The 21,206-nt window shown below is 42.1% G+C and overlaps 2 protein-coding genes across 4 annotated transcripts in view; both read left to right on the top strand.

The window, feature by feature from the left end:
• Nucleotides 1–6,540, top strand: part of cacybp (calcyclin binding protein) — a 32,375-nt gene extending 25,835 nt beyond the window's left edge. For both annotated transcript variants that reach the window (XM_060922764.1, XM_060922755.1), the window contains exon 6: nucleotides 6,093–6,540. In XM_060922764.1, coding sequence (XP_060778747.1) covers nucleotides 6,093–6,252 — 160 coding nt within the window. In that variant the 3' untranslated portion in view covers nucleotides 6,253–6,540. The remainder of the gene's footprint in view (nucleotides 1–6,092) is intronic.
• Nucleotides 6,541–8,740: 2,200 nt separating this feature from the next.
• plk3 (polo-like kinase 3 (Drosophila)) lies at nucleotides 8,741–16,728 on the top strand. 2 transcript variants are annotated; one of them, XM_060931085.1, is made up of 15 exons: nucleotides 8,741–9,035; nucleotides 9,986–10,093; nucleotides 10,207–10,323; nucleotides 10,439–10,568; nucleotides 10,684–10,771; nucleotides 10,854–10,949; nucleotides 11,085–11,283; nucleotides 11,390–11,516; nucleotides 11,621–11,727; nucleotides 12,195–12,312; nucleotides 12,492–12,575; nucleotides 12,685–12,847; nucleotides 12,981–13,110; nucleotides 15,223–15,336; nucleotides 15,565–16,728. In XM_060931085.1, the coding sequence occupies exons 1-15, from the start codon at nucleotides 8,826–8,828 to the stop codon at nucleotides 15,757–15,759; spliced, it is 1,986 nt and encodes a 661-aa protein (XP_060787068.1). In that variant the 5' UTR covers nucleotides 8,741–8,825; the 3' UTR covers nucleotides 15,760–16,728. The 2 variants fall into 2 exon arrangements, with proteins under 2 accessions (XP_060787068.1, XP_060787060.1); XM_060931077.1 differs by having other exon boundaries at nucleotides 11,618–11,727.
• Nucleotides 16,729–21,206: the final 4,478 nt, after the last annotated feature.

Below are 21,206 nucleotides of genomic sequence, written 5' to 3'. Positions count from 1 at the left end.
TTTGGGCAAATTTGACAGGGCTGCAGCACCCAGGAGACGAAAGAGGAGGAGAAGCGATATGATGTCAGCGAAAGAACCTTCCTCCTAACTTACCAGTTTGTTGTTGATGCGACAGGTGTTCAGTTTATCATTATTAGTATTTTTATTAGACATTATTTATATATATATAATCTCAATGGCGACTCCTCCATTGAGGAAAGGGAGGAAGATCCTCCCTTAAAATTTTAAAGAAAGAATTTCCAGGACACATTAGTTTAAAAAAACGCATATAATTAATAGACAAACGTTTAAAACATGTCAAAACAGTTGAAATAACTATATTTTATCAATTAAAAATGGAAGAAAAACTCGCCAAAATATCGTCCTCCCTAACCTCCTCATTGACATCCATTGTATGCGCTCAGAACATGGGCGATTCGCGGGCTCCTCTTTTAACATGGGAGTGAATGGGCGAAAGGGAGGCGATTCCTCCATTTGGGCGGGTCTATTTGCCTGTCATCAAGCAGCCAATTAGCAGAGCTGCATTCGTCAGTGCGGCCAATCAGAATGAAGGGATGAGTTGGCGGGTTGAAATCATAGCATACTTACTGTCAGTGCCATTGCCGAGCTAGAGTAGTGTCGTTTTGAGTAGTGCGGACAGCGGAGAATTTGACTAATTGTTGGCTATTGCTTTGTTGTAGTTTATCAACTTAATAAAACGCGATGGAGGAACGTGACATTGTGTACACAATGTTAAACACGCCATTTCAAACACTGGGTTATGAGAAGGTTAGAATCAAAACCGAAGGGAGACCAGTTCCCCAACTTAACATTCAGAAACTGAATGGTAAGCTAAGTGTGTTTAACACCAACACCTCGTGGTATCGGAGATACCCATGGCTAACAGGCAGTGTCACAACCAAACGGCTGTATTGCTGGCCTTGCCTGTTGATGGGTAGCAAATCCCAAACATGGTCTGTGCAGGGATTTAATGACATTTAAAATTTGGACAGGGCCACCAAGCGCCACGACCAGACCAAGGAACACGGTGCAGCTATTCGCCTGAAATTGCTAGGCAGTGTGCCAGTTGACCAGCTAGTGGACGAGGGTGTGCGGATACAAGTGGCACAGCACAATGCTAAAGTGCGTCGCAACAGAGATACACTGAGGCGTCTGATTGATGCTGTGGCGTATTTGGGCATGCGGGAGCTGGCATTTAGGGGGCGGGATGAAGGGCCAAATTCAGACAACAAGGGAAACTATAGGGAGCTGACGGAACTGATTGCACGGTATGACAATTTGCTGGCAGAGCAGTTGCAGTCTTCTGGTGTTTTTAGTGGCATGTCCTGTGGCATCCAGAACGACTTGATCTGTGCAATCGGCACGTCAATCAGCCACGAAATATTGAAAGAATTAAACGTGACTCCGTTTTTTTCATGGCAGATTGACGAAACCACTGATGTAAGCTGTCATTCCCAGCTCTCAATTATCGCGAGGTTCGTGGACAGTCAGGGCATTATTCAGGAACGTTTTCTGGGCTTTTTCGACGTGTCTGCGCATCCCTCCCACTAGTCATTGTTTCAGTTTGTGCAGTCCGAGATGTCCCCTTACAACTTTGCTGAGAAGTTGGTTGCACAAACTTACGATGGTGCTGCGGTGATGGCTTCGGCTCTCAATGGACTGCAGGCTAAAGTGAGAGAGGTTGCTCCAGCCGGTACTTTTGTTCACTGTCACGCCCACTGCCTGAATCTCGTCCTTAGTCAAGGTGTCAAGGCCATATGCAAAGCGCGAGTCTTTTTTGCAAACCTGGGTGGGTTCACGTCATTCTTTTCCAAATCAAGTAAGAGGGTGGCACTACTTGAGGAATCTGATTGCGCGAGAATGCCAAAGACCGCTCCAACACGTTGGAATTTCTCATCCAGGGTCGTGAATACCGTCGCAGGTAACCATGAAAAATTGCTTAACACGTTTACCCGCATTCTAGAACATCCTTCTATGGATGATGAAACAACTCGATTGGCGGATGGCCTGAAGGCAAAATTGGAAGACTTTGAGTTCATGGTCTTGCTTTTTACTTTTGAGGAGCTGTTTGCACAGACCGACGTTTTATTTAACATACTGCAACAGAAAGTCATGGATGTTTCCTTCTGCAAACAGCGCATAGAAAACTTTATGCAGTTGCTTAATGAGCTGAAGTCAGACAGGGCTTTTGAGAAAACATACAGCAAAGCTGCCAGTCTCACAGAAGACCCCGAATTTGGTCACAGGAGAAAGAGAAGGCAGGGTGAGCAAGACCATCGCCAGGTCTATAAAACTCTCTATGACTCAGTGCATGACAGCATCAAGGCCCAACTCACACAGCGCTTCCAGCAGCTTGGCCGTTTGCATTTCATGGAGCTGTTAGACTTTGACAAATTTGAATCATTTAAAGCAGAATTCCCTTCTCGTGCATTGTCCAACTTGTCAGAGACATATGGGAATTTCTTTGATGAGGCCAAACTGAAGGTGGAACTGCAGCATTTCTACAGTGATGCAGAGATCCACTCTTCCCGAAAACTGTGTGAGGCTATCAGCTTCATGAAGTCAAACAGGCTTGATGAGGCAATGTCTCAGGTGTATAGACTCGTGTCTGATTGCCACCATTGGTGCCACCTCAGCAGGAGTTGAGAGGAGCTTCTCATGTCTGAAGCGCATAAAAAGCTTCACCAGAAACACAATGGGACAAGAGAGGTTGAAAAGTTTAGCAGTCATGTCAATTGAAAGGAGGATGCTTAAATCTCTTCAACAAGATCCCCAGTGGTATGAGCAAGTCATTGACAAATTTGCCACCCAGACATCCAGGAGACTTGACTACTTTTTTAAATGAATTACTGTTTTAAATTTGACCCATTCACACCTCACATAGCTCATTCAACAAGCATTACACTACATGGTATTTCCCATGCTGATGTGTCCTCAAAAACATTTTACTTTTATTTCTTGCAGTAACAAAAAAACCCCATTTTTAACAGAGCTTATCTTTAAAAATATACAAATCCCCTAACAGTTGTAAACACCCACACAACTTCCAATCTCTCTCTCTCTCTCTCTCTCTCTCTCTACCATCCACCTATCTATTCACTCACTGTCCTCCTCTATTTTTATGACCACCAGTCGCCACTGATATATACACTGAACAAAAATATAAACGCAGCACCTAAAGATTTTATTTATTTTGTACATCCGATACTGATTTTTTTTTTTTCTGCCCACATCAAATGATAGTATAGCATACCAGTAAACATTTTTTGAAAAAAAAAAAAGTCCCTCTACTCAAGTTCTGAGCAGTGCCCAGACTTGAGATAATCCATGATCCAGTCGGGTGTGACCATTGCAGACAAAAATTTCACTGAGTAATGCATGTCATGACCATCCTTTATGTGGGGCCAATAAAAGGCCACCCTAAAATGACAAAAATGTTCAAATGTCAAGATGCCACAGATGACCAGAATCAACCGGGAACGAGCCATTGGCATGCTGCAGGCTGGAATGTCCATCAGAGCTGTAGGGCGTCAATTGGGGGTGCATTCCACGATAGTCCGCCTCCGACGATGATTTCAGCAGCATGGCACCACAGACAACATGCCACATGCACACAGGCCACGTGTCGCCACTCCAGCACAAGACCGGCATATCCGTCTGACCCACCTGCGTGATCGGTGCCGGACTGCAACACGGACTGCAGATGAGACCATGGGGAGACACAATCGCAGGGTCAGCAGTCAAACTGTGAGAAACTGACTCAGAGAAGCTGGCCTCCATGCACATAGACCTCATCGAGGATTGGACCTGACTGCTGGGCGACAGCGTTCTCGTCTGGACTGGGCTCGGGCACATAGAAAATAAAAATGAAAATGAATTTCTATCTGAACATTTTGTATTTCATAAAATATGGACCGCTGCGTTTATATTTTTGTTCAGTGTGTATGTATGTGTGTATATATATATATATAATATGCGCGCCTTCGCGTTGTGTTGCCGGCTTTTGCTCCAAAACCCACAAGGATGGGGTAAGTTTATTCAAGTTTCCCAGAGATCCCGAGCTGCATGCGAAGTGGGTGAAGCAAGTCAGGCGCACTCGTGACAAGTGGGAGCCCTCACCAACATCCGTCCTGTGCTCTGAACACTTAGATTTGGATTGTTTTGACACCCTTCCCAGCTTAAAAGAATCTCTTGGGTGTTCAGTTCAGCACAAACGTGTTACTACCATCAGCAGTGCCTACACAGTGTTGCCAGATTGGGATTTTTCCCGCCCAGTTGGGCGGTTTCAAGTGCATTTTGGTGGGTTTTGAACATATTTTGGGCTGGAAAACTTCAGCAGTATCTGCCAGATACTGCTGAAGTTTTCCAGCCCAAAATATGTTCAAAACCGCCCAACTGGGCGGGAAAAATCCCAATCTGCCAACACTGCCAGTATTCCGGAGGGGGTCTACTAGTAGCTATGCCGGATCCAAAGACAGTCCTCCTGTCAGAACTTGTTGTGAAACGACATAAGATAAAGGTACGTAGAGCTATAGATTCTACATGATAATCATAAATGTAATCATAAAGTCGGCGTGATATCAGTCATGTATTTGCTTGTGAAAGCTTGCGGCTTTCATGTAACTGCCGCCTAGCAACGAGAGGCAAAGGGTAAAGAGGGTAGGCTATCATAGATTCTATTCGGAAGAGATCAACACAATTCTAGACTCCCAGAAGAGGAAGAGCTAGCACTAGAGAGTTCACCGGCGTTTTCATGCGCCATTTCCATTGAGTAGAACTAGAGTAGAACAGCCAGTGAACCGCAGCGTGTTCTTCCGCTGATGTCACAGCATGGCCGCGAGCCACGGACCCAGTTTTCTTGCGCTGTGCAATTAAAAGTTGGATATTCACGTAACAACAGCTTCTTTTCACGTAATTATAACAGAAATCTAACACGTTTGCCATGTTGTATAGTTTAAGAAATTGCATAGAGTCATATTCGTGTCATCAGCACTTTAAGACTTGAGGTTCTTCATTATTCCATTCATTCTGTGCAATGCATCCATTTCACTGTCAGCAAAACAGCCCCAGAGCATGATACTACCACCACCATGCTTACAGAGGAACACTGGTCATTGTGGCTAAATAACTCAATCTTTGTCTCATCTGACCATAAAGCTTTCCTCCAGAAGGCTTTTTCTTTGTCTTCATGGTCAGCTGCAAACTTTAGCTTGAAGGTGTCGATTTTGAAGCAGGGGCTTATTTCGTGGACTGCAGCCTCTCGGTCCATGGCGACGTAAAACTTGCTTGACTGTAGACAGTGACTCTGGTGTTCCAGCAGCTTCCAGTTCAAGCCTGTGACTTGGTGGTTCCTGAGTTGTTCCTGATCATCCGAAACAATTTCCTTTTACCTGAGGGTGATCATTTGGGTCTTCTTCCAGCAAAGTAGCTACACCTCCGAATAACTTGTATTTATGCACAGTTGTTTGAACTGATGATCTTGGAATCAGTAGTTGTTTAGAAATGGCTCCATGAGACCTTCCTGAGTGTGTAAATCTCTGATTCTTGTTCTCAGATCTGCACTGAGCTCCTTGGACTTTCCCATTGTACTGTGTGAGTTAATCTAGGGTGCTGTCATACAAACCCTTTGAATGTGGACAACAGAGAAGCTACAAAGTGGTCTTGGCAAGTTAAGGCAATTTGGAACTTTCAGCACCACTGAATTAGTAATCTAAGTGGGTGCGTGTATAATTTTGTCCGTGTTGATTTTCAGAAAACCCAGCATGAATTAAAACTTGTGCACCAAATTCTTGTTGTGTTTTTTAAGATGCATGTTGTACAAACATCCTGCCATAGAAGTTAAAAAAAAAAAAATCCGTGAAAGCCCAACATTGCCATGACTTTCATGTCTATGATGACATGCTTACTGTAATTTTCTCATGCTATTGCACCCCTAGATAGATGTGTTTGGTGTTTTATTCAAAAGTCTGTTCTGGCAATTTCAAAACCTGAATTCTGATTGATGTATATATTAGCTGAAGCCCTGCTAAAAAATATTGATAACAGCCCACGTAACCTGATGATCAAGCCAACTTGTCCTGCTTTCTCCTCAGCAAACCCAGCTATGATGAGAACGCAGATCCTGGAGAGGGGCTGATGAATATGCTGAAGAAGATCTATTCAGAGGGTGATGATGAAATGAAGCGCACGATCAACAAGGCCTGGGCAGAGTCACAGGAGAAGAAAGCCAGAGGAGATGAATTTGATTTCTGAATCTGTCTCCTAACTACTCGTGAGGTGTTAGTTCCTCACCTGCTTTCCATTCCTGTATAATTACCTTTTTTTTATTATTATTTAACATTCTTTTGTTGGCAGTCATGATGGCTGAAAATGCCTATTTGAACAAAAGTCTGTAAATTTGTTTGACTTTTCTGCAGGTGTTATTCCCCTATGCGTGTCAGAAATAATGTTTCAAAACATCTGTTCCTGAAATGTTATAGGAATGACATGACAGGAATGACTGCATACAGTGACGATGGAAAATAAAATGCCTACAAAGAGTTTTGTTTCATGTGTCCATTGGGTATTTACCCTTAAGCAGAGGCATAGCTTGTTCTAGGGTTGTGTCCTCACCACTTTTCGAAAGTATGGTGCATGGAATAAAATAAAGTATATAAAAATTAATTACACTGTAACAAGTTACTGTTTTCATCTCGTGGTGTCAGGCCAGTTTACTCAGCGTGTAGGATACAGTATGTACTATATAGGTAAAGACTTACAACACATCCAGCTTTCCTTGTTTACCTTCTGTTCACATAAAACAATCGTATCTGTATTTTCTCAACAGACTGCTGCAAATGCTTTAGATGTTAATCATGAAAGATTTTTTCCTCAACTCACAAATCACCCAAGAGCATGTACTGTATGTAGGATGAACATCAGTGATTGCAGGATGACAAATTAGACTCCTGTTCATGAACTTAATAAAATGGCATGTGTTTCAGAGGTCCTGCAAGGCTGAAATAGGAAATGCAGTGGTGAGTAACAGCAGTGCACTGTTAAGCCACCAGGGGGCAGCACATGCTGGTTTTTAAATTATGATTATAAGCATTCAACATGGCCGACACGTTATTGATTCATTCATACTTTGGAAAGAAGTTCAAGGTTTTCTTTAGTGCCAGGGAAAATGAACGAAATTGAATCGCCTCGTTTCTGAAAGGTGTAAATCTATTGATTTAGGCGAGTTAATGGATGGATGGAGACAGGCGATTTTAGAGTCTGTTGTGGCCCCAAGCAAAAATTTCCAGGGGGCCCTTCTGACCAGCGTTCATCACCAATATGTTATAATCTGACACCAATGAAAAATGTAGGAAACCAAAGTTTTTTTAAATTCCAAATGTGAAAATAGGTTAACGTGAGGTGAAATTGACATGGGGCCCCGTTCGGGAGGTTTCCTACTGAGATGTCATTGCAAATCACCCATTGTTGTTTATTTGATTTAACCTTTATTTTTAACAGGGAGGTCAGTTGAGAGCAAGCTGTCTTTTTCAATTCTCTGTCATTGTTTTTTCAAACATAAATTTTTTTCAAATATATATATATTTTTGAGGCGGGGCGGCACAGTGGTGTAGTGGTTAGCACTGTCGCCTCACAGCAAGAAGGTCTGGGTTCGAGCCCCGTGGCCGGCGAGGGCCTTTCTGTGCAGAGTTTGCATGTTCTCCCCGTGTCCGCGTGGGGTTCCTCTGGGTGCTCCGGTTTCCCCCACAGTCCAAAGACATGCAGGTTAGGTTAACTGGTGACTCTAAATTGACCGTGAGTGTGAATGGTTGTCTGTGTCTATGTGTCAGCCCTGTGATGACCTGGCGACTTGTCCAGGGTGTACCCCGCCTTTCGCCTGTAGTCAGTTGGGATAGGCTCCAGCTTGCCTGTGACCCTGTAGAACAGGATAAAGTGGCTAGAGATAATGAGATGAGTGTTTTTTCAAAGATACATTTTTTTCAAATAGATATATTTTTCAGACGGGGTGGCACGGTGGTGTAGTGGTTAGCGCTGTTGCCTCACACCATGAAGGTCTGGGTTCGAGCCCCGTGGCCGACGAGGGCCTTTCGGTGCAGAGTTTGCATGTTCTCCCCGTGTCCGCATGGGTTTTCTCCGGGTGCTCCGGTTTCCCCCACAGTCCAAAGACATGCAGGTTAGGTTAACTGATGACTCTAAATTGACCGTAGGTGTGAATGAGTGTGTGAATGGTTGTCTGTGTCAGCCCTGTGATGACCTGGCGACTTGTCCAGGGTGTACCCTGCCTTTTGCCCGTAGTCAGCTGGGATAGGCTCCAGCTTGCCTGCGACCCTGTAGAACAGGATAAAGCGGCTAGAGATAATGAGATGAGACATTTCGGTACATGAAACAGCCCTCGGGCCCCGACTATCGGGGGGGCTCCTGGGTCAGGGGGCCCCAAGCAGTTGCCTGCCTTGCCTGTTCACAAGCTGCGCACCTGGATGTAGACGTCCACTTCTAGACACATCCCTGCAGTGGTTTGCCATTGATATTCATTCGATCCAAATACACACCGATGCGTCATTGGATCAGTGCGGATTTCATTCATCATTTCTCAATGGTTTCCGTTCCGACTTCCTCTACACCCCGATGGACGTCTGATTGCAACAAATCACATCATCGTGTTTTTAACATCGCTCCTCCCACCAGACACCGCCCTCGACGTGACGTCACCGATGACTTATATACTCGGTACTGTGCGCCCGGCTGTGTTTGCTGTATCTCTACAGAGAGGACGTGGTCGCGCACCGGGAGATCGGATCGGATTGGATCGGGATTGTATGTGTTGATTAATGGATCCGACTTGTTTCGGCACAGTGCAGCGGCGCTCCGCTCACATGATGAACCCAGCTTTAGTGAACCCGTCTCCGGAGCGCTGCCCTCCAGCGCACACACCCAAACCGAGCCGCAGTAAATGTGAAGCAGCCCGAGTGGAGCTGGCACCGGTGGTGATGGACCCGAAAACTGGGCGGTCATACTGCAAGGGAAAGCTTCTGGGAAAGGTACTGCAGTCTAGATTATTTCATAACCTCACAGGTTCTGTCACTAACTTGAATAGTTTAGTACTCGTCTTCTTAACACACAGAGAGAGAGAGAGGCAGGCGGGCGCTGTGTCCTGGCCTTGTGCTCTTTATGGCTTTATTCTGGTCTGTAGCTGTTTATTCTAAGGGGTATGTCTTTATTCTTGTCTAGCTATGTCTTTAGAGGGTATGTTTTTATACTAGTCTACAGCTGTATGTGTTTATTCTAGTCTCTAGCTTAAGGGGTATATGTTCTAATTTGTATGTCATAGCTGTATGTGTTTATTCTAGGGAGGTATATCTTTATTCTAGTCTCTAGCTTAAGGGGTATATGTTCTAGCTGTATGTGTTTATTCTAGTCTCTAGTTTAAGGGGTATATGTTCTAATTTGTTTGTCTTTAGAATAAACACATACAGCTATAAAGACATACAAATTAGAACATGTACCCCTTAAGCTAGAGACTAGAATAAACATATACAGCTATAGTCTCTAGCTTAAGGGGTATATGTTCTAATTTGTATGTCTTTATTCTAGTTTATCTACATCTTTATGGCTGCATGTGTTTCTTCAAGGTTATATGTCTTTATTCTGCTGTACATGTGACCATGAATGTCCCTAGGCTCAGTGTCTCTGCTGATTGTGTTCTACTCCGATATAACCCTTCCCCTCGTCCTCACAAACAGGATTTATTGCTTCGTCTCTTAAAGCCGGTCATGATACAGGCCATATTTTCATGGTATAAAACGCATGATGCCTAAACCAGTTTTTTAGGTCATAAAGTGCACAGTCATTGTTGCTGATTTTTGGTGATGCTGAAGGAAACTGAACGGTCACGTGACCCTTCCATCATGCGCATTTGTTTTTAAAGCCAGTGCAATGTTTTCTCCAGGAGCTGATTGTATCTTTAACAGACCTACATGCTTTGTTACAGGGAGGGTTTGCGCGATGTTATGAGATGACTGATCTTTCCAGCAACAAGATGTACGCTGTGAAGGTGATTCCACAAAGCAGAGTGTCCAAACCACACCAAAGAGACAAGGTTAGCAAGGGATCTGCTGATTATTTATTTATTAATTTTTTTTTAAAGTCACCTTAAACATCACCTTGTTGTGTTCATAACCTAACCGCTGCCATGTTATGGTTCTCTGTTAGATAACGAATGAAATCGAGCTGCACAAAACCCTTCAGCACAAACATGTTGTCAAGTTTTCTCATCATTTCGAAGATCAGGATAACATCTACATCTTCCTCGAGCTCTGCAGCAGAAAGGTAAGCTGCTTTACCAGAAGATGTATATTGTTTGACGAAGACCTTTATTACCACTGGTCACAGTGACTGCATCAGGTGAGAAAATGAGGTTGACCATATGCTTTCTTTGCTGCAGTCCTTGGCACATATTTGGAAAGCACGACACACCCTGACAGATCCTGAAGTACGTTACTACCTCAGGCAGATCATATCTGGCCTCAAATACCTCCATAACAAAGGAATCCTCCACCGAGACCTCAAACTAGGTAATGCATTTCCTTGTCTTCTGACTCTGTGGAGTTGGTTTTGCTGTTACTCCACTTTCCTTGCATATCTTTGAACTGCTGTAGCTGAGCACAAAACTTTTTTTTTTTTTTAAAGGCAATTTCTTTGTGAATGAGAATATGGAATTGCGATTAGGAGACTTTGGGCTGGCAGCAAAGCTGGAGACTGTTGAACAGAGAAAAAAGTAAGTAGCTTTTATTCCCAAGTGAAATCATAGTTCTGAGCAATAATTATTGTGCACAGAGGTAATTGACTTCGTTTTGCAGAACTATCTGTGGAACACCAAACTACCTGGCACCAGAAGTATTAAATCGTCAAGGACATGGGACTGAGTCGGATGTTTGGTCACTGGGTTGTGTGATGTAAGTGAATGCCTTATTCAGCTTTGTTTAGTTAAAGGTTAAATGTCATGTCAAACTAAATGGAAAAATTGTACATTGGGGAAATACTGTGACATCCAGTTTCTTGACCATGGTCTATTTCTCTGGATTGGTCAGGTACACTCTTCTGTGTGGGAATCCTCCCTTTGAAACTTTAGACTTGAAGGAAACGTACAAATGCATCAAAGAAGTGAAGTATACGCTTCCACCATCACTCTCTGCAGCAGCACAGAAGTTAATCTCTGCAATTCTGCAAAAGAACCCCAGTGATCGGCTTACTCTTGACCAGATTCTGGCTCATGAGTATTTCAGCAAGGTTGGTTATTGCACCATGTTGCATCTGCTTAATCTTGTCTGTGATCTTGAACATTTTTGGATAATGTAACACACCTCTGAAGTACATGACGTTCTGACTCTTCCAGGGCTTCACTCCAGACAAACTTCCACCCAGTGCATGTGTGATGGTGCCAGAGCTTAACCCTCCCAGCCCTGCCAAGAAATTCTTCACCAAGATGGCCAAGAGCCTCTTTGGCAAGAAGAAATCCAAAGGTAAGACTTCCCATCACTGAGCTCTTCTTTAAGCTGGGATTTATTTCAAATGTACACTTTCAGTTTCATGGTGAACTTAAATCACTTTTGTTGACTTTCAGCAGAGAAGAACCCCAATGAGGACAAAGAGGACATCTCTAAGCTAGTCTCAGGCATGGTGAAACACTCAATTAGCCGGCAGATCAGCTACAAGACGGTGGGAATGAATGAGGTATGCATTACGAGCCTTAATACTGCATTGGGTTGAAAAACATTTGTTGAAATGGCTTTAGCCAAATTTCTCTCAAGATGCACTTGAACATCTGATTGATGACTCATAAATACTTAAGGTGTGGCAAAAAAGCCAGATTGTGCTTTTATGATGTAGCAGTGCTGCCAAGTCAGTTGATGTGGGGAATGTTTGTAGATGAATAACTTGAATACAGAAAGGCTGAGAACTCTGATAAAATAAGTCATGTATGCCACAAGGGATTTAATACTGAATTTCAAACCAATTACACATGCCACACTTTTTCAGGAGAAAAGGAAGATTAGAATTGAATAACATGCCAGTCATATGTTTGGCTGCTTTGACATGAACACACAAATTTAAGTCCATTGTGGGGTGGCTTTTTTTTTTGTGGTTTCTACTTGTTTGAAATGTAGCTCAGATTTTTAATCCCCCATCTCCTCACTCAGGTTGCATCTCCAGCAGGTGAACTGGCTGTTTCAGGGCCCTTGGACACACCAGTTGAGGACGAGTCCAGAAAGTCAACATCCCGTTCCTTCAAAGGCACTGTTGCCAGCAGTACTGATGGTGTGTGCACTTGTTAATTGGTGTGTGGATGTGCTATTTTAGGTTTCACCCTGATGCTTTTATAGTGCTGTATAGTCTATTTTCACATGAGCAACACAGTCAAGTGACTAGTTTTGTGCTGATCAGCTGTGGTATACTTGTTTCATGATTCTTCACTTTTGACCTGTTTCTCTGTGCAGGATGTGAAGACCCACTGACGCCAGCTGCTGTGGCTGAGGCTGCCATGAAGGTCCTCCTTAATTGCTTGTCCACCATGCCAGCAGGTTGGTTCTATTTGCATGGTCACAACTATCAGAAGCTTTTTGGTAAACATTTCTGTGTATCTCAGAATAATGGTCAGGAAAATAAACTTGGATTCTTATGGTTCTCCAGGATCTAGGAAGACTCCATGTGTCTCAAAGCCTAAACCCTTTGTCTGGGTGACCAAGTGGGTGGATTACTCCAACAAGTATGGCTTTGCATACCAGCTCTCCAATCAGAATGTCGGAGTCCTCTTCAACGAAGGCACTCATCTGAGTCTGTGTGACCAGCGAAGGTAACTTGAATGGATTGATTTAAAAACAAAGCTATTCTAGACCATAACTGAATTATGGTCTCCAGCAGTGGTTCAATCATTGGCCAGATTTGAACTTAATTAGGTTATGACCTTGCATGTTCCACCTCAACAGGGTAGTTCGTTATTGTTTGACCAACAATAAACACTTCACCTTCCGAGCGGATACACTACCAGAACAGCTCCAGAGCCAGAAACACATTGTGGAGCTGATGGCCAACTACATGGAACAGAATCTCATGGAGGTGAGGGAGCATTTCAGAAATTTAATTTCTAGATCTGTTGTTACTTTAAAGTAACAGACACCTTAATAAATTCACTTTTCCCTATGACTCTGAAAATATCCATCCATTATCTGTAGCTGCTTATCCTGTACAGGGTTGCAGGCAAGCTGGAGCCTATCCCAGCTGACTATGGGTGAGAGGTGGGGGTACACCCTGGACAAATTGCCTGGTCATTGCAGTCTGTGAAAATAGTTATAACTTTCACCCACAATGCAATTGTGAATAATAAGCCTTTGATGATAAAATGGGGGGGAGAACACCAAAGTGGCACAATCGAGCAGATGGGAATTGCAGTGCCTTGTGAAGTCGATCAGGGAAATCTCCAGAAACCGGAAGTCCACACATAGTGTCTGAAGCCAGGACTTAAACATTTTCTATCCCTACCAAAGGAATAGACAAGCCCAGTCACTTGATGTAGCAGTTTATTTAGAAATCATTATTGTATTAATGCAGTATTCCTTTGTTACTTTTCAGTATGTAAAGGTTTTAAACTGACACCTAAATTTCACTCTTCTCTACAACTCTGTGAAAATAGAGCAATTTGGAAGACAGATGGTGCACTCTATTGTACATGTACTCTACTGTACACATATTCTATTACTCCAGAGTGTTGAAAATGCTTGTAAACAATGACAAACAGGTGTGAACAGTGGGTAGGTACTCTTAGGTAGTTGGGAAAATATTTATTTTAGGCTTCAGGTAATAAAATAGAGTAGCTCTAAATTAGCACTGTTCTGGTGCACTGCCTGCAGTCTAGTGACTACTTTCCACTACAAATGTCTACACTAAGTGACATCTCTGTGCCACACTGGTTTTGGGAGGTCAGTATTTGGTAGGCATCAAGGCTGAATACTTTCTTCTTTGCTGCTGCCTTTTATGAAGTCAAATTTGAGGCTTTGCTGAATTGGAGCAAAAACAATTATTTTATCTTTGCCAGAGTTATAACTTATTGACAGGAACTACTATTATACTAACAATTGTGTCAGTAAAAATTCTAACAGCTGGTATTGGTAATTACTAATGTAAACAAAAACAGATGGTCTGTTGCAATCACCCCTCCACAGTGTCCGCTTGCCGAGATCGGCGTGGCAGTCACTCACCTCATTATGGTTTTTGGTGTGACGGTCCTGGTATGGCTCAAACTGGTCGAGCTTTATCCTGAGCCCTACATTCTTCCTCTCCTCCTCTTCCCCAACTAACTCCTTCATCCCCATCATACAAGACATGCGCTGTCTGAAATCACTCACTATATAGTGGACTAAATGAGTTTCCCATTTTGTAGTGCTGTTCAAATGTATAGTGACAATTATGACCGGAGCATCTGGTGCAGCAACAAGAGAATATTTAATTAAAAATAGTAAGAGAATAGAAAATAAGCTAAAATAAGACGCGTACAAGAATAAGTTACAGTGCAGAGCAAGGAAGTAATCAAAAGCCTCAAATTTGATTTCATAAAAGGCAATGGCAAAGAAGGTATTCAGCCTTGATTTAAAAAAAAACTGAAAGATGCAGCAGACAAATGGGACTTTGTGTTTTATTGATGTGGGGAAATACACTCAGTATAATGTATTTATTTTGAAAACACACCAGCTGACTGATCTGGCACGTTTTAATTGTGTGACAGTAATGATGTAAATAACAGCACAGCAGAGCAGTGTCTGAAAGTGTTTATTTTACCAATGAGCTTGCTATAGTCCTCTATATAGAATTCCCTAGATGGTGAATAGTGAGTGATTTTGGACATGGCTCACAGCTAATGTTCTGTCAGTGTGCCTTCTAGGCAGGGGTTCCCTGATCTGCTCATTTCTGGTTTGGGCCATTCTCTGCAGAAGGGAATTCCAGGCATCACTTTGTGACAGGATGTTTAAATGCCTTTGTTTGTTTGTTTTTGTTGAGTTTTCATCTCCACACCTTGTAATTTTACCTAAATTGAAAGGTCTATAAAATGACACCAAGCAGACCTGTTCATGTCAGTATCACTTTAAATCACTTCTAGTTCCTCTTACACTGTAAGTAAATGAAGCACTCATGAGGCACTGGGAGTTAAATGAACCCTTGTATCTATCCCTACAGGGTGGAGATCTGGATTGTGAGAAGCAGCCATCTCCTACAGACTGTCCCCTTCTCCTGCAGTGGATGAAAACTGACCATGCTTTGGTTATGCTTTTTAACAATGGTTCACTACAGGTAAGCTTGGTTTCTTTTGTCCATTTCAATTCCCTTCATACATGTAAGCCTTCTAGATTAGCATCCTAGCCTGACAAATTTCATGAATAGCTACTTGCCAAAAATGAATGATTGAAAGCTTGAAATGAGTCTTATTTAGGTGAATGATGAGAAATTAACTGGATAAAGAGGCAAAATGTAATTCTAATAAATTTTTACAATTACAATATGTTCTGTTTCTGTTCCCAGGTGAACTTCTACACTGATCACACTAAGGTGATCCTGTCCAAGTTGGCAGACACGTACTTGTTGACCTATATTAGTCATGAGCGGATTTCCACCTCATATTCTCTGCTCACTGTGAGTGAGCATGGTTGCTCCGCTGAGCTACGCCAACGGCTCCATTATGTGGTGCAGCTGCTGCAGCACTACACCAAAACATAAATGAACCACAAAAAAGGACTAAAACCTCAAGGTCTAGGACTGAAACCACATCTGGAGAAGCTAGCATCTTGAAACAAAAGTTCTCCTAACCTATATTCTGGCCTCCTTGGACTTATGGTGCACTGTTATTTTTGGATTTAGTTTTTCTTTTCTATGTCACACTGGCGCTACGGACGCAGCTCGACTTCACCATGTACACAACGTTAACAAGGAGATGAAGAGAACTTGTGTGATAAGGCTTTGTTTTGATCACCTGCCTTCCTCTTTATTTAAAACAGACCTTTATTTCACTTAATGGTACAGGGAAAGCTGGTGAATATTGCTAAATATTTTAAGGAGAGTGATTTTAGTTTTAAACCTGGAGGGGCTAGTAGTTGAAATCTGCAGCTGGACCAGCTGGAACTTGTTGAGGTGTGAAAGGGAGAGCAAAGTGCCTTTCTGAAGGATGTCTTCTGGGTTGTGCAATAATGGCCCTTCTGTATCTTAAGCTCAAATAACAAAAATATCAGAAAGGGCTCATGTGGTGGAGCCTTTATTCTTCTGCTTTGTTTGATTTCAATTATGCCTAATGGATGGAGGTAAGCACTACAAACACCTGCTTTAAGCTTTTTACCTAGTACAAGATATTAGTCATCTAATATCCTCCATCAGATGAAAGACTATCTGTTTTTCATTTGTGCCTCCAACTGTTTACGTCCTGACCTCCACCATCTAGCATTGTTCTAAATACTGTGACACTGACTGTAACGTGCTAAAGGAATAAGTATTAGAAGTGTTTTCATTTCTTTTTTTTTTTCATCCCATCATTGAGCCATTATATTTTCAGGCAAATTCTTTTGGCACATGTATTTATGTTTTTATTTATTTTTTTATTTATTTATGGTGTTATCACTAAGTAAAATGTTCAATATCACTTTTTTTATATATTGGTATCTTGGAGGGGTGGGGAATAAAGTTTGTTGAAATGCACATTTGTCTTGAAGGCTGACTTTGTATTGAGTGACCAATTAAACCATGGCTTTGATTATAATTAAAAAATGGCCATTAATTAGCCATTGATGGGACAATGGCATAATGAGATGTGGTCTGAATTCAGTGCTACAAAGATGGCCCATGACTGTTTTTGACTAATCTCTGACTAGAAATGTTTGCTTACTGCATATTTTTCATAAATCAAGGTTGTTGTTTTTTTCTGGGGGGGGGAACTTGACTCGACTCACAGTAGACATGTATGCCAATGGTGACAAGTGAATGATTTTAATGAGGCAACCATTGCCTAGCTGTCTGTTAAAAAGGCTGCAGCAGGCTACCCTCATACTTTGTTGATCATGTTCCATTACCAGATTACACCCAGGCATATTAACATTCTTCAGCTTTGCAAGTACCAGATCACCCAATATCTTGGCTCAGACTTTCTAGACTGCAGTTTTCAGGATGGTTGCCCAGAGTGGTTTGAAGAGCTCTGCTCAAACTAAAGCAGTGATTAAGTTTAGTGTGTTCTAATGGAGAGCCTGGCTGGGCTGGTCCTATAAGAAACTAAACCTTTCTCCATGAAGATATCTGGCCTAGGAAAGCTGGCTGTGAAATTGCACCGAAGAGCACAAGGTTGGGAAGTCTTGCCTTGGAATTCTGAGCTCCAGAGGCTCATGATAGTCAGGAGCGGAAGATTGGTAGAACCATTCTTTTGGATGCAGTGGAAGTGTCCAGGGCCGGATTAACATGGCCAGGGGCCCCTAGGCTACAAGTTGCTGTAGGCCCCCCCTGGCCACCACCATCTTATCCCATCTACCTCTAAAGAACTGTCTATTTTCTACATTTTAAAGTTTTTTTTTTCATTATTAAACTTTGTACAGCTGGGCCAGCAAAAACAGAACACCAAAAACTATAAGGTTTAGATTGACAACTTATCGCAACTTATGCAACTGTCAATTGAATGTGCTTGTAGGCCTTTTAGGCAACTGAATCTCTCAAGTACATGATGAAGGGGCTATAATGAAAGGCAATAAAGACAAAGTAAACAAAAAACCGTTAGTTTTGGTATATTGCTCAATAGAGCTGTCACGTTGGGCTTTTTGCCGTTGCGCCTTGCGCTTTTGAGCACCGCTCTCATATTTTCTGTCACACATGTTCACTGTTCAACTGTGGAGTGACGTCGTGCGTGACGTCTAACATTTATATATGGAAGGTGGATTTGCCTCACCCAATCAGCGTCCGTTTATTTAAATATTCATTTTGAGCCAATGAATATGAAGGTTTTTTTTTTCTTTTGACCAATTGGGGGCCCCCTGCGAGGCATGGGGGCCCCTAGGCTGAAGCCATATGAAGCCTGTGTGGTGATCCGGGCGTGGAGGTATCCATTGCTTCCTGAGGCTGGGGTAATGGCTGCATAGTCATGACTAAGCAAGCAAAAATCAACTGTCAATTCAAGTCTGAAACTTGTGAAGGTTCATTTGTAAAGTACAGTATATTCCCATACTTCATTGTCAGGTATTAAAATAATATTGTCTGGTGTTGAGTGGTATATCAGAAATATTCCATTCAGCTAGCATGATCTTGAACAAGTCAAAGGGGTGGTCAGTAACATGTTAGCTGAATGGAATATATGATATACCATGGAAAAAAGCCAGCCAGTAGTATTATACATACACATTTGATGGAACAATTATAGATTTTACAAAAAGTTAAAAAGGGGGGGGGGGTGCTTACCAATTTTTTTTATGTCTGATGGCATGTCTTTCTCTTGTAAATATATGTGAAGATTAAAGTTTTGGTAGCCTTTCGGGTGTTCAACGCATCTTTCTCTTTCAAAGTTATCTTAAACTCTGTATTTAATGAAGCAAACCTGATGGCCATGTTTGTTTACAAATTGTCACTCGCTGGTGTGGAAGTTTTACGTATAATCTATATCTTATGACATTTTCAATTCACTGCGACAGCATAGTGTGGGTGCCATCAGCGAACAAAGAAATGCTTCTGTGCATGCACAGCAGAAAACTTTCTCCTTGGATATTCGCATCAGCTCCGATTTGTGATGTCATGTCTTGACAATCGTGCAATATCATAAACCATATTCAGTGCCCATTCTCCATTGGGTAGAGTGACATAATGCACATAGGATAAGCAATATGTTAACAATATTGCATGCTATCAAACCAAATAAATGAAACCTGCGAGAAGGGAGTAGAATACGTTTTTATTCCATCGACAAGGTGTCCTGTATGTATAATAATTATAAATATTGTATACAATTCACCCTTCATTTTTGCTCACGATACCCAAAATGAAAAATGTATGTCAATGACCTTTTCTCCATGATGAAAACCATATAATAATTCACACTTCTGGTCAAAATATATGAAATTACACTGACATCTTCTTTAATGGGCGGCACGGTGGTGTAGTAGTTAGTGCTGTCGCCTCACAGCAAGAAGGTCCGGGTTCGAGCCCCGTGGCTGGCGAGGGCCTTTCTGTGCGGAGTTTGCATGTTCTCCCCGTGTCCACATGGGTTTCCTCCGGGTGCTCCGGTTTCCCCCACAGTCCGAAGACATGCAGGTTAGGTTAACTGGTGACTCTAAATTGACTGTAGGTGTGAATGTGAGTGTGAATGGTTGTCTGTGTCTATGCGTCAGCCCTGTGATGACCTAGCGACTTGTCCAGGGTGTACCCCGCCTTTCGCCCGTAGTCAGCTGGGATAGACTCCAGCTTGCCTGTGACCCTGTAGAACAGGATAAAGCGGCTAGAGATAATGAGATGAGATCTTTAATGAATGAAACCAAAATGTTTCACTTTGGAAAGGCGATTATACAAAGGAATTAAATCTGATTCTGCGTTGCATGTTTGGGCATGCTACTTGAGACAGGGCGAGAGGACTGCTGGATAGGTTCCAGGCTTGTTTTCTCTGATTTGTGCATGTATGCTAATGTTAAAGCTTCATAGTCTGGAGAAAGATGAGGTGATTCTCCTTGCTTGCTTGATAATGACAGGCATGTGAATCATGAACGAAGGGGTGGTGTGAGATGTTGTGACCATGAAGTTGATTATTTTCCAATAACCACATGTCCCAGTGTGTTTTACTCTTCGTATACCACAGCAATTTACCAATGATTAGTTTTTAATTAATTGCTGAACATTACATGACAGTCTTTTAACTGTTTATACGGTAGTTGTAATGTGTAATATAATGTGATGGAACAGCTGTGAGACAGGTTAGTTCCTGTTATAGCAGTGAAACTAGTTGTTTCCTCACCAGCCTCAGCTTTGTCATGTTCCTCCATCCTGATGACTCTTCTGTAGCAGAAACTGGCTGTATAAATATTTTTAAAATGTCTCATCAGATAAAACACATTTTTCTTTGTTCAATAAGAACACTTGTTAAAAGCTACACTATATGGCCCAAAACCTGACCATCACACCCAGATGTGGTTCTTCCCCAAATTGTTGCCACAAAGTTGGAAGCACACAATTGTACAGGATGTCTCTGTATGCTCTAGCATTACAGTTTCCCTTCACTGGATCTAAGGAACCCAAACCTGTTCCAGCATGACAATGCTCCTGTGTAGAACTCAACTGTTCTACACAGAGCCACTGAACACCTTTGGGATAGCTCACTAATGCTCTTGTGGCTGAATGAGTAAATCCCCACAGCCATGCTCCAAAATCTAGTGGAAAGTCTTCACAGAAGACTGGAGGTGATTATAACAGCAAAGGGAGACTAAATCTGGAATGGGATGTTCAACAAGCATATGAGTGTTGTGGTCAGGTATCCACAAACTTTTGGCTATGTAGGGTATTTATTGTTAGTCTTAGATTATGTAGATCATCCACCATACAAATCCCTGAGAATGAGCTGTTAGTGTAGAAAGAATAATGTATTATAATGAGCACATTAATTTAATATCATTTTAATTATAACCTGAATTATTGTCAGAAGTGTGCTATGATTTGTGCTCTTAGAAAAAATTTACTTTATTATATCTTGTTAGTCTAATGTAAAGGTTTAGAATTCCCAAAATGGCAACATGCATTTGGGGGGAAAAGATCTGGCTTTCCATTTCAGAAGAAATTCAAACTAATGAATCATAAATTATCATAAATTACTGCATTTATGATTCAGAAACTTAAAATGAACCTTCTGGAGAAATTGGGGGGGAAACTACAACCTGTTGTTTTGATTTACTAAAACTGTTCACTTTTAGTTTTCAGTTTAAAGAGTAATGTCCTTGTTGCACCATTCAAAATATTTGCATAATGATACACATTAATTAATTAGCTTTCATTTGGCTCCGGTTTCCCCCACAGTCCAAAGACATGCAGGTTAGGTTAACTGGTGACTCTAAATTGACCGTAGGTGTGAATGTGAGTGTGAATGCTTGTCTGTGTCTATGTGTCAGCCCTGTGATGACCTGGTGACTTGTCCAGGGTGTACCCTGCCTTTCCCCCGTAGTCAG

Source organism: Neoarius graeffei, chromosome 1 (genome assembly GCF_027579695.1).
Source record: "Neoarius graeffei isolate fNeoGra1 chromosome 1, fNeoGra1.pri, whole genome shotgun sequence".
In the NCBI taxonomy this organism is placed as follows: domain Eukaryota; kingdom Metazoa; phylum Chordata; class Actinopteri; order Siluriformes; family Ariidae; genus Neoarius; species Neoarius graeffei.
Note: the sequence above shows the minus strand (reverse complement) of the source record. Positions and strands in the feature narration are given on the sequence as shown.

Coding starts and splice junctions, on each gene's coding strand:
- plk3 (XM_060931077.1), top strand. CDS start 8,826: ATGGATCCGACTTGTTTCGGCACAGTGCAGCGGCGCTCCGCTCACATG. Junction 10,950..11,084: donor TGGTCACTGGGTTGTGTGAT/GTAAGTGAATGC, acceptor TGGATTGGTCAG/GTACACTCTTCTGTGTGGGA. Junction 12,313..12,491: donor TGTTGCCAGCAGTACTGATG/GTGTGTGCACTT, acceptor TTCTCTGTGCAG/GATGTGAAGACCCACTGACG.